Source organism: Pteropus medius, unplaced genomic scaffold, assembly GCF_902729225.1.
Source record: "Pteropus medius unplaced genomic scaffold, Ma_sr-lr_union100, whole genome shotgun sequence".
Lineage (NCBI taxonomy): Eukaryota > Metazoa > Chordata > Mammalia > Chiroptera > Pteropodidae > Pteropus > Pteropus medius.
In genome coordinates this window covers 4,031,016-4,044,757 of record NW_024349797.1, presented here as the reverse complement: position 1 = coordinate 4,044,757, position 13,742 = coordinate 4,031,016, and the positions used below count along the sequence as shown (strand labels likewise).

The 13,742-nt window shown below is 36.9% G+C and overlaps 1 protein-coding gene across 13 annotated transcripts in view; it reads right to left on the bottom strand.

Annotated features, from left to right (window-relative positions):
* Window positions 1–644: 644 nt before the first annotated feature.
* Window positions 645–13,742, bottom strand: part of GPATCH2L (G-patch domain containing 2 like) — a 48,202-nt gene continuing 35,104 nt past the window's right edge. For 8 of the 13 annotated variants that reach the window (XR_005657528.1, XM_039883871.1, XM_039883869.1 and 5 more), the window contains 2 exons: window positions 11,807–11,901; window positions 645–5,686 (listed from right to left, as the gene is read on the bottom strand). Coding sequence is in view for 12 of the 13 variants with exons in the window: in XM_039883871.1 (XP_039739805.1) it covers window positions 5,526–5,686; window positions 11,807–11,901 (256 nt within the window). In the remaining variant the exon portion in view is untranslated. The remainder of the gene's footprint in view (window positions 5,687–11,806; window positions 11,902–13,742) is intronic. The other 5 variants (XM_039883867.1, XM_039883876.1, XM_039883875.1 and 2 more) reach the window with 1 other exon arrangement.

The window sequence follows — 13,742 nt, the reverse complement described above, 5'->3', positions numbered from 1 at the left end:
GCCCAGGAATTATTCAAACTAGTCATTCCTAACCTGTTCACCCTCCCTGCCTTGCCTTTCCAGAGGAAACTCCAATAAAGGCTCTGGCCTAAACCTATCAATTGCTCTCATCTTCTGCATCCTGACTCAAATCTAGTGTTTGTTCTGTGGTCCTGCAGGGCGAGCTGTACCTCTTGTTTCTAGGGGGAATGTAACATTAAACTTTTCCTTCAATGGCACTGACCTCTCCATGCTGTCACTCATCACCTTTATAAATTAAGACCCAGCCACAAAACCACATGAGCATCTGAGGAAATGATACTAGAGAACTTTCCCTTAGCCACACGTGTTCCCAGAAAGAGAGAACTTGGGTTCGTAGGCTTTAGTAGTAAATTAGGGCCAAGCCCCATTCATACAAATAAAACCTGGAGAAAAAAGCAGTTATGATTTCATTTCAAAATTTTAAGATTAGAGTACCATATTCTGTAATGCTGAGTCCATGAGTCAGACAACAACAAAAAATAACATGCTGTTGCTACTGGTCCCCAACCCCTGCAGAAGCAATACCCAAAATGTAAAACAAAGACAACAAAGTATGATTAAGTGGGACAACTGAAAATTGATTCTTACATGCTCTGAAGTGCTGAGATTAAGTCCCGGCAAAATATCACCAATAACACAACAGGTATTTATTACAAACACAATGTATGCACAGTGGTTTTTCTTCCACTTAATTTTTTCATTTTTGTGAGCCATACTTTAAAAGGCTTTACCATTATAATGCTAGAAAATACATGAAAATTTCCCATGAAACTAAGATATAATGAACAAATATAAAATCATGGATGGCAATATCTTACACAAATATTTTACTGTCAATTGTGAAAAATGACTATCATTCACAGACTAAAAATTCATGGTTATATTTTGACCCACTTTTAAAAGGTTGTTTCCATCCATCTAAGTATGACCTTGATGGCATTTTCTCCACATTATCCTTTCTCAGTATTTCCAGGTGATCTTCCAAGAGCTTGAGGGGAAAAAGTATGGGAAATAAAGACATTAACAGTTCCTGCAAAGAATCACACACAAAACATCTCTATACTTAACAAGGGAAATAGAAGAGGACCTCAGAGTCAGGGCGATACCAGTACATTAAAACAGTTCTTTGTAATCGTGGCAAAGCCTGTGGTTCCCAAACATCAGTGCATACCAGAGTCCCCAGTTGCATGCTGAGACTGCCAGACCACACCCTCAGAGCTTCTGATTCAGTAGGTATGGTAGGGACAAGAATGTGCTGATGCTATTAGTCCAGAGACTCTAGAGCGCTCACGGTTGGCATCTCCCCCCTTCTCTTCCCTTTGCCTTCTCACTTCTGGACCTTGCCAAGATTCCTTTCCTTGGTGAAAATCTTCAGGATCTGCCCCATTCTTCAATATTGTGCTTGAAATTTTTTTATTCCCCCAAATTTGGCAACCTTATCAAGTATTTTTGTCTATGTGTAGTGCCAGAAAAAGTCCTTTTGGCCATAAGTTTGTTTTGCTGGGCTTGCTAAAAACCTTAAAATCCACACTCTTCAGCAATATCACTCATTTTCCTTATTTCTTTTGATGCTGCTATTTCCAGGTATTTGACATTCATCTGTTCCAGGATCTTAACGTAGGCAAAAGCATCTCTGGGCTACTCTATGTTTAGTGGTAACAGTGGAACCTACCAATTTCCTTACCTTTCCCCTCTGTACATTTTCTGATGGGGTAGAAACCCTTCCTAATTGCTGCCGCCATCAGTAACTCCACTGTCATGACTGGAGTGGGAGAAAAGGAAAAATACTGACAAGTAAAACGGACAGCTCAAGCATTAACAAAGGAAGGAGCTGACAGTAGGCACACAGCTGCTTCTATCATCCCTCTTGCCATCCCATGAACGATGACATCCTGTAAGCTACGCCCCTAACGAGACTGCATCCACAGCTGCATAAGCAAGCCACTCTGTTCTCATCTCAGCTCAGATAAGGTTCACCAGATATACAGAACACTGAATATGGCTTCTAATGCTCAGATTTTTACATAGCCTTCTTCCCAGGAAACCAAAAGCATATGGCTTAGAGTGCAGTAATGAAGCAAACATAAAGCAAAGACCTGAAATAAATCATGCATCATCAGGAGCCTTCGCCTAGAGCCAAAGTGGAGAACGCATCACATCAGCAATGACAGTGCCAGCCTAGCTCCTTTCTCGTAACACTGTAACTTGTTCAATTCTAAGTGACTTCCGGGATAACTCTCCTCCTTTACTTTGCAGCATCAGAACTTCCAATGCTGTGGTCTAGATTGCATTTCTATTCCAAAATACAAAGATATATCAGATTAAACTACTTGGCATTCATAAATAGTTTAACTACCTGTTCTAGGTATGGAGTTTTAATACTAAGCAAAGAAAGCCATTAAGTATCACAGATTAGATCTATTTCAGCTTTTGGTAATTTTGCTGCCCAAATGGCCTCATTTGCAGCCTGTTTCATAGCCTAGCAAAATAATGTCATCTGAAATTTTCAATTACATTTGATTTCTAAAGAATTCAAGGTTAAAAGCACATACCACTCAATAAAGATCATATTCTGTTTCTCCCAAATTTGGCACCATATAAACAGCTACTAATTTCCTCTTCTGAACAGTTCTTACCAAAAAACAACACAAGAGTTTTAATGCAAACGAAGTTGTTCCTTTAAAATGCTGCATCTGAAAAACAATCTCAAATTCCCTTAAACTTATAAGCAAAACTAATTTTTTATGAATAATAGTAGTAATGTCTCGACTTTTGCCTACGGTGGAAAAATACAAGAATAGGGTTCAGACAGGAAGACTGCGTAGGCAGCTGGGATAAATCAGAACCCTGAAATAAGAATGGTGCAACTCAGTTTCAGTTATTACTTTTGAGCAGATCGAATACATGTGAGCTTAAGGATTATCCTCAAAGGAAGTCATGCTATCATTTTTTTTTTTCAACAGATTACAAACCTGATTTTGAAATTGTAGCTTTTGTTAAAAGGTAACAGATTTTTCTTAATTTACATTATACATTTTACCATATAAAAAGATTTAAAACTTAAAATTTAAAATACACTTGATTCTAAGGTTATTCCTCTGGAATTGATTCATACAGAAAACAAGCAGAATAAGTCTGCTAATGCTTCCGTAAGCGTGCTCATATGGTAGCTTAAAATGAGGAACCTAATTTACAAACCTGTGTTGTAAAGTACTTGGGTGCTTAACTGCTACTTTCTAAGGGAATTAATTTTCTTCCCCACTTATTATAGATAGATATGGCATTTTTGGGTGATCCCTATTGAAAGTATTCAAAACACGTAGAAAAGCATGCCCAAGAAAGATGATAAACATTCATAGCATACTGTTTCAGAGTCACACAGGTCTATCAATGAAAAAACAAGATTACAATCCAGGGCAGAGTATGAACATCTGGGATTTTAATCCTGGCTTGATTATATGACTTTGGGCAAGTCACTAAACTATGGCTGCTCATCTCTGTAAAATGACAGCAGTTGCCTACTTTTATAACATAGAGATGTTTAAAACGTAAAGTTGTATGTATGCATTATTTTTATCACAGGCAAAAAGGAGAACTGTCAGGCAACATGCCATGAAGATTCTGCCTGAATTTTAGAGGTCTTAATAGGCCATGATCATAGGATCAACTCTCTGCATGGACCACAGAGCTTAGTGCAAAGAAAATAAAATTATGTCCATGGATTTCTCCCTTAAATCTAACAAATTATGTTAGAATGTGTGCATCAAGACACTATGGGGACTAGGTAAGAATGCACATATGACAATAAAATCTACCCTCATCACTAAACACTTCAGTAATGCCATTTTGTATTCAACAGACATTGTATCTTCTACGCTGCTATGGGTGCAGCCTGTAGGGAAGGGAAGTACATTCACTACTACATGAGACCAGGGCAGTTGCCAAGGATGCTGAGTTGACTTTAGCACTACTCACCTCATCATCTCCATCTGCCAACTCCCCACCCCCACCCCACCCCATCCTATCCTTGTTATGGACAAATGACATGTTCTCGATCTTCCATAAAGTGCTATGTAAACTTAGCTTAAGTCCCCCTCTCCAACTAGATCACACCCACCCACAAAGAAATTCTGGAGCTACCACAGTTGAAGACTATAATTTTTAAAGGAAACATGATAGAGTAGCCCGCCATTACATTCAGCGTGAGAAAAAGGGACATCTGCACTTCAGGGAAAGAAGGCTCTGTCCCACTCAGCACCTATTTAAACACAGAAACTACCCAGGTGTAAGAGTGGAACTTCCTCCACGTTACCAGAGCAGGGGGTACTTGGAGAACAGTTTCTATATATTTCAGAGTAAATGTACTCAATTTGTACCAAAAAAAGGAGCCCTCTATCAACCAGGCCCCTGAATGACAGACGTTTTTGATAATACCTTTTTAGAAAGGGTGGCTTTTCTCCAGCAGCTCTAGGCAGTCACTTATTCCTCATTTTGACAAACTAGCATCCAACTTCAGGCATGGCTATATATATAACTCTACATGCAGCTGAGCTGTCATAAACACACCACGTATAAAGGCATGTCAAAAGACATTTTTTCTCCCCAAAGTATGGCCCCAAGAAGCCATTATTATAATAGAGTATGAATTTCTGCTGCAGGTTATTGACCTATAAACTAACAATAAAAATCCCATTTAGTACATAAAGGCTTACACTGCAACATAAAGTATTAAGACACAATCGACTGACTATTTTAAGTTTGCTGTACAGCTAAAACATCTTCATTACACCAATGTGTGTGTGTGTGTGTGTGTGTAGAACACGAATTTTGTAGATGAGGCAAAGTACAATGAAGCTGCAGGCGATCCCATTAGGTCATTTAGAAGACAAAGATGTTCCCAAGTCCCGTCCTGTTGGTCTGTCTTCTGAGGCTCCTAATTGAGACCTTATTGGCACTCTGAGTGAATCAAGAACTCTGAGTAATCAAGGCCAGGCTCAAAGGCAAGCAAGCCTTACCTCCTGCAAATACTATTCCACACACAGGTCTTAATTCAGTGTTTAAATGTGTCTGGAACTGGCTGCAAATTTGGGATTTCCCCAAATGAAATTAAAGCTCTACACAGAGTATGTAAAAAGTTACCAGTTTTTCAAAAAAAAGAGACATACCTGCAAAAAAGCAACAGCTCTATAAACAAAGCTGTAGGTAGCTGTTGAGGCAGCAATAGCAATGTAACAAATATAGCATAAGATGACGTAAAAAAAAAAATTGCTGCCCCAATACTTTTCTAATGTTAAAAAAAAGGAAAAAAAAACAAACAAACAACACAACAGATTTCCACATCATGATTTGCTAAGAGAGAGTCCACTGTTTTGTTAAAGAGAAAGGATCCAGTCCTGGTGATGAGCAGACTGAGAATGTCAACTAAGATATGCAAGACTATATATACAAGCCTAATATGTGTTTCAAGACACCCAGGTGGCTTCTGGTAGGTAAAATACTGCTCTCTAGCTGCACCCAGGGTTCTTTTCTTGTGGCATTTTAAAAAACGTAGCTGCAGTTGAATCAGTGGCTTTCTCTGTGGCAGAGGTCCTGACCAACCACTCAGAGTTTGAAGATTCCTGGGCTTGTGATGCTGGTGTAGTTGGCTCCATTGCATCCAAGTGAACTAGTAAAATTGTAATCATGAAAGTAGAAAAAAAAATTAAGGGGAGACAAATTAGAATGAGAGACTTTTAAAGCAAAATTTTCTTAATCCTTTTACCTTATGCCCACCCTATTAACCCAAGCGCCAACATACTTTTTTCTTTACAAAGAAATAAAGGCAAGATTTAAAGTAAGGTAAATATTTTTCTACCTGAGAAAATGAGTTTAACTGAACAAACAAATAAATTCAGTAGTATGAAATCATAATGTAGTAACTATAAGTTATTAAGCACTTACCTGCTAGGCACTATACTGTGTAAATACTGCGCTGATAATCTTATTTCCTAAAGCAAATTCTAAGTAGGTATTGTCATCTCCATTTTCTAGATCTGAAAACTGAGCCAGAGAGGCAGATAAATTCTTCAGGAATATAATGTAGTTTGTTAAGTAGCAAGATTCAAACTCAGATATTTGACTCCAAGCCCTCTGCTCCTTCTATCACACCCCATGAATAGTGGACAATAAGGAAAATGATAGGAAACCACATAATCAGGCCCAGTTTTTCAACAAGGACACTAACCATTCTGGACCCTATCAACCAAATGCCGAATCACTGTAAGAGCCAAACACTGTCCTCACCTTTCCAAGTGCCCCTGAGCAGAGTAGCGCAAACCACCATGTCACCCACACTATTGAGAGTGAGTACACACTAACATATAGCAAAATCTAGCAGTCTTGTTTTTACCCTGTCACTCAAATAATTCCACTAAAGGAACGTAACCAAGTAATTTTCAAACTGTGGGTCACAAAAACTGATTTAGTGAGTCATGACCAGTAGTTTTTTTTCCTTAGTGAAAAGGAATAAAAGAATATCAAAGTACACTCAAGGATTTATTTCGGATTTACGTGTACACACACTTATCATTCTCACAGTGAGCTACTGCCAAAAAAAAAAAAATCTTGAAAACTACTACTCTATGGCACATATATAAGAGTTTCTTGAGAGCAGAGGCTTTCAAACATTTTGAAACCTCAATCTACAACAGCCAGAAATATATTTTATATCACAACCCAAATCAAACTCTCTCTCTCTCACACACACATTTCACTATATTAATCATTAATATATGGTCATCAACTACAGTGAAAAAACTCTACTCTAGAAAAAACCTTTTTTTTTGCTACATATTTTTTATTATGGTAAAAAATATAACAAAATTTATCATTTTAATAATTTTAAGTGTACAATTCAGTGGCATTAAGTACATTTATATTGTTACATAACGATCACCACCATCCATCTCCAGAACTTTTTCATCATCCCAAATGAAAATTCCATCACACCCCATGAATAGTGGACAATAAGGAAAATGATAGAAAACCACATAATCAGGCCCATTAAACATCAACTTCTCATTCTCCTCCTCCTCCAATCCCTGGCAACTACCACTCTACTTTCTGTTTCTGTAAAATTTGACTATTCTAGGTACCTCATACATCTGGAATCAACAATATTTGTCCTTTTGTGTCTGGCTTGTTTCACTTAGCATTATGTCTTCATCCACACTGTAGTATGTATTAGAATTTCACTTTGAATAATGAAGGTGTTCAGGCTGAATAATATACCACTGTATGTATATACCACATTTTGCTTATCCATTCATCTAGCAATGAACATCTGAGTTGTTTCCTTCTTTTGGCTACTGTGAAAAATGCTATGAACATAGGTGTACAAATATCTGTTTGAATCCCTGCTTTCAATTCTTCTGAGTATAAACCCAGAAGCAGAATTGCTGAATCATATGGTAGTTTTTAGATTTTTGAGAAACTGCCATACTGTTTTTCCAGAACTGCTGCATTATTTTACGTTCCCACCAGAAACACAAAAAGATTCCATTTCTCCATATCCTTCCCAAACTTGTTCTCCCTTTTTTGACATAGCCATCCTACGAAGTGTAGACTAGAAAAAACTTTTGTACGTTCTCCCACAGAACAATGCAGTGTTTTCCACAATAGCATAAAATGGGATATAATCAAAATGTCCACCACGAATATTTAATTGTAGTATATTTGTCATATTCATAAAACTGAATACCATATATGTGGCAGTAAAAAAAATGAATGGCTTTTAGCAGGACAAAACAAGAATGAATCGCAAAAATATAACTTGGTGAAACTTTTAACTTATAAAAAATGACATGACATTCCATTTACACAAAGTTCAAAAACATGCAAAACTACACAATACATTGCTTAGAGATAACTATTTGAAAACAATTTGAAAAACACAAAGAATCGTAAGTGATTAAAAATATATCAGGATAATAGACCCCTCTGAGAGCAGAAAAAAGATTTTAAAGTTGATGTTCTTTTTCTTAAAGTAGATGGTAGATATGTGGATATTCACTGTTTTGTTTTCTTTACACCTTATATATTTTCTATAATGCTCTTTTACAGTCATTCTATATTTACTAAAAAAATAAAAAAACATTTTTTTAACTTTAAACCATTTAAACTTTAAAAAGACGTAGTGGGCAATAAGAATCTACCCCATGGCTCCTGAGACAAGGGCCAATATAAAACAGAACTACTGAATCCAATCACAGGGTTAGAATAATACTGAGGATAATTCTGTTTCAACTTTAAGAGCCTATTCACGTATTCATACAATATCTAGTGAGAGCATTCCATATTCTGAGCATTAAGTTTAGCTGCTGGGGCTATAGCAGTTAGCAAAACAGATAAAAATTCCTGCCCTTGCAAATGCACCTTCAGCATCACTGGCCTGGTATTTGGAATCTGATACAGCTAATTCACAGGTTAATTGTTGGATACCCTTCTGACTGATGCTCTAAGGACGCGTATCCCATTCCAGAGAGGAAAGTCAGAAAAGGCTTTCAGGTGGCGAAAATAGTCGGGGCTCTGAATACAACATCTTGTCATCCCCATTCTCCTTTATCTAAAGCCACATATTTACTTTTGAAGAAATGGGATTTGTGCACCAAAGGCTCCGTTCTGCCATTCTGATGAAAAAAAATCATCTCAAGGAAATGAAGTCTGGTTTTCATCTGAGTTCTTTATGTTTTTATAGCTACCTCAAATTTGGGGAAAATAACCCATTTTTTGCTTTTCCAGTTACATTCTTTAAGAGCACATACAGCAAATTCACTTCAGCATGAGGCAGTCACTTGCTGAGCACTGCCTGTTCTGGTGTATCGGACTTAGAAGCAAGTTTACGTGGTTACTCAGTCAGATCTCCCGTGACTCTGTGCTCCAGACACCTGTGTGCTATTAAGCCATAAAAGGAAGGGGAGTGGACATAAAAAGAAGAAAATAAAAGTGCTACGCTTTCAAGAAAGATCTACTTGATGACCATATGGCTTTTTGTTAATATTAGTACAAAAAGACAAGAAAGACATGCTATTCCTTTCTGCTCTTCATCTCTCTAGCCTTATTAAATTCAGTCAATTTCAACTCAAAACTTTCCACCGGTGGGTGAGGGGGAAAGGCAAAAGATTTGTGGCTGCATGTTTAAGACAGAAGCTGAATTCATCACAGTGACAGGGGAGAGTGTTGGCAGAGATCTGAGCTATTTATTCTTTTAGGAAAATCCTATAAAGAATGACACAAGGAAGCCTCTATCTGCAGTCTTGTTCATCACACTGGTGAAGAATCTGATAACAGATGTATGCAGTAGCGTGATTTAGTGCTAGGAGCTGGCCCCTGATGTGTATTAATACAGCGGCAAAGCAGAACGCACCTCTCTTCATCACTCATTTCTACAAAAGAGGTGGAATCTGAGATGCCCCGATGTTAGGCAGAGCAAGCCCATTTGTTCTACTGACTGATGGCACAGGCTCAGGCTATGTCCTTCACCTCCATGGGGCACTCAGGTTATGGATATAAAAAAAAGGAAACAGTCAGTGAAGCAAGCCTTAGTCAACAAGTGAAAAGAGGAGCTGGGCTCAGTAGGGGAGACGTTTCATGCTCAAGTCTCCTTTAATACCTCCCAGAACATTTACCGATTTGAACATGGAAAGGATTTTAAACTCTTCTCAACAATTCTTCTCTCATAAACAATTAAAAGCAAAAAATAGAGCTAGATTTTAAGGAGAAAAAAGAGCCAAAATATAAAAGAAGGGAGACTGTGTTTTAATGCTTCCAATACCACAGACTGGATGAGGATCTGGGTTTTGATGAGAAGTCATAGTTTGGAACCAATCCTATAGTATATAAGAGAGAACACCTGCAGTGTTTAAGAGTCACAGGAAAACCAGTCTGACCTTGGCTCTGCAATTTATCAACCAAGTGACCTCGGGGAAGTGATTAACCTCTCTAAGCCTCAAATATCTCATGTGTATTGGGAATAGAAACAGCATCTACTTTATAAAGTTGTTGCAAAGATTAAGTAAAATGATGCATGCAAAGGTTTAGCTCAGGGCATAGCCATGTGGAAATCACTAAAAAAATTTACTATAATCATAAGACCTGTGATTAAGATTGTCCATTATCATGATAATCAGTCTGAAACATTATCAAGCAGTTGTCCCAAACAGAAGCTCAAAGAGGTGAATTTCAGACCATGCTGAAACTTATTATGTAAAGGTAGGGGAAAGAGTTCCCTATCTGTCACAGGTCTACTCTCTACTCAACTATCAATTGCCCTGATCTGTATATAATTTGTATAATATATAGTATTTTATTATAACTTAGAGTATTTTCTGAAGAAAATAATCTGTGACATACTAAATTCTCACAGAATGAATTCACTACCATCAAGAAAATAATTGTAGGGATCAGTGGTTCCCAGAGAGGAATGGGTGAAACAGGAAAGGGAGGTCAATTGTATGGTGACAGAAAGTAACTAGATTTTTGAAGGTGATCACTTTGTAGTGTATACAGATGTCAAATTACAGTGTTGTACACCGGAAACTAATATAATAAAAAAAAGAAAAATAATAACTGTAGGTATTTATCCAGAACAATACACCCGAAATTGTATTGAAATAACATAAAGGATTTCCTATGATTACTAATTACGTTTAACTATCTTCTCTTAACTCCAAAAAAACCCCAATCTGTAGACATCCAATATTCTTGCTGATATAATAAATACATAACTATTCCCCTTTGTTTTCATTTAAGGATAATACACATATAGTACATAAATCACAAATGTACAGCTCAGTGAATCTTTACATATGTATATACTCATGTAATCCCCACCTAGTTCATGATACAGAACGTTTCCAGTGTCCCAGAAGACTTTTTTTATGTCCTTTCCTGGTCACTACCCCCTAACAGACATAACTATTATTTTGTTTTCTATCAACAACTTTTTCCCAGGAAACTAAAGGTTTTAACTTGTAAAATTGTCCCTCCCCACACCGTCTTTAATCCCCCTCGCCGCCCACTTCCACCCCCGACCTACGGATGTTGCCATCTCCCTTTTTTTCTTTTTATAAGAACTAGATCTCTGAAGGCGGGGTGTCTCCTCCCACGCACTCGTGGCGTGCACCCGGGGCTTGGCACCCCCAGTGCACTCTGGAGGCCTGGCGCACCTGGGTATATGGTCCGTGGCTCCACCTGGGGCAAACCCAGGACCTTCTGCGTGTAAAGCAGACGTGCTAATCACTACACTATGGAGCCATCCCAAAAAATTGTTTTTAATTAGAAATCTCATGACTGCTAAAATATTAGCATTCTCTATACATGACAGTGAGAATAATGTACTGTATATTAAATAAGAAAGTAAATAAACCCATATGGCTCTTTGGCTATGGACTAAAACACTGCCACCCTAATGAGATTTTCAACAGAGACCTAATTTCTTATCTGTGCTAGAACAAAGTGTAGATGACTGAAGATTGTTGAGAGTGAAATAGAGGGATTCAAACTCAAGAAAGTCATGTGACACAATGAAAAAAACATAAGACTGTAAGGTCAGAGAGAACTAGGTTTGAATTCTTAAAATATGTGTAACCTTGGTCAAATCACACTTCTTACTCTCAGTTTTTCTATGTAAAATGAAAATAAAATGACCTATCTTAATCTTATAAAGGTTACATGAAAAGGTATATAAAAAATATAATTCAGTGCCTGACACACAGTAGGTGCTCAATAAATAACTACATATAATTACCTGAATTTGGGCTAGACAGAGATGCTGTGGCCACTGGCTTCCGTTTCCTCTTGATGTCACGTGAACATGGAGGTCCTAAATGTATGTTTGCCTGTCTGCAGATGTGAAAAAAAACTTTATTGTTTTAACTTTGTAATTCTTACTGTTTAAGGCATTATATTCAACCTGGATGAAATCCTTGACCCATTACAGACACATACTAATGAAATGGGCACCATCCTTTGCAATCAAGTGTCAGTGCAAGATTATTCACTATAACTCACTCTTTACTTACAATATATACCCATTTTAAACTCTTTACCTGATTTCAGAATAGCAGACATTCAAGATTAATTTCAGTAAATATGTTTCATTACATGCTGATTTTTATACAATTATTTTTCATAAAAACTACAACCGCAATTGTTCTAAACTCCTAATGAAATATCTACTCCCAAGCGGTAATATATTGAAAATTTTAATGCTGCATGAACACAAGTATTTGCATAGAATTTTAATAGAAAGCTTAACCCTTCTATCACTATACATCTGGATTTTTAGTACTGTCTGTATGGCAAGTTTGGTTCCTGTGATTTTTTTAAAATATAAATTATGTGCTAATAATACGTCTCTTCATCTGAATGTTCAGCTTATTTTAAAAACAAAACAGTGAGAGCTTCAAAGCTAGAAAAGCAAAAGATTCTCTGAAAGACAATGGTCTTAACACTGAAATAGCTAGTGTACTATTTTAATTCTCCTGTTCCTCCTTCCTCTCAAACCAGACAGATCCTACCTCTGATTAAGGACCAAGTTGCAAGGCTTTCCTTGAACATTCAAGGCCCTTATCTACCCTGAATCATTATTTAACTGCTGTACATGTATCTTTTTTCTCTAATGAGGCTTAATCTCCTTGAGAACAGTGGTCATATTTATATTTCTTTCATAATTTTCCAATGATCTACACCAACCTCAGCAGAAGGCACATTAAATATTTGCTGACTAGAAATGTTACAAATAAAAGTTCTAAAAACTAAATAGCCAATTGTACAAGTAAAATGATTAAAATGGTAAATTTTATATTATGTGTATTTTATCGCAATTTTAAAAAAATACATATAAAAAGAAAACTAATAAAATTATACCAGATGAACTCCTAATCGGTAGTCCTACCTAGGGATCAAGTCTCACAACTTAATAGTCTTAAAACTGGAACCACAGTCAAACTTAGGAGAATTTAGTTAGCAAGGCAACAAGACAAATTTTCCTATTGAGAGGGCCCCAATCAGGCCACTTTCACAAGTTTAAAAGTGCGCACCCATACATACACATGGGTGCTGGCTCGCTCTCTCTCTCACCCACACACACGCATGCGTGTGCCCATTCTTTAAATAGCAAAAGCTTAAGAGTCAATTCAATTTATAAACAAGGAAAAATAGAAATCTGACTGAAATCATGACTTTTTTTAGAATGTAAAGAACACTAAAACAGGCAGAGATGTACAATATAAAGCCTGTGGTTTGGAAAAGGCCGTCCAAATCACCTTTCATTGATCACTGTCTTCTGTATGGAAAAAGAATTAACTTTATTAAGTATCCTATGAATAGTTAATTCCAAAACCTCAAAGTACAATGTAAATATAAATGTGTCAAGTAGGGTAAACAATTCATTTTTTATACCTTACCTAAATCCTGGAAATAAGTTTAAATCAGCATGCTGATTTAATAATAAGACAGATGACAGAATGTCAAAAGTAGACATGCCTTTAGTCTAAATGCAGAGGTGGTAATTTCCTTTGATGTCAGACACAGGCAGAAAAGAAAATTATACAATAAAATTTTGTTGGTCCTCAAAACAGAGAAATGTACAGGATAGTGTTTCCACTTTCTCTACAATCAAGGTATTTGAGTACATTCAGACCTAAACTCAAACTGTCTAAGCACTTTGCTCTAATTCAATC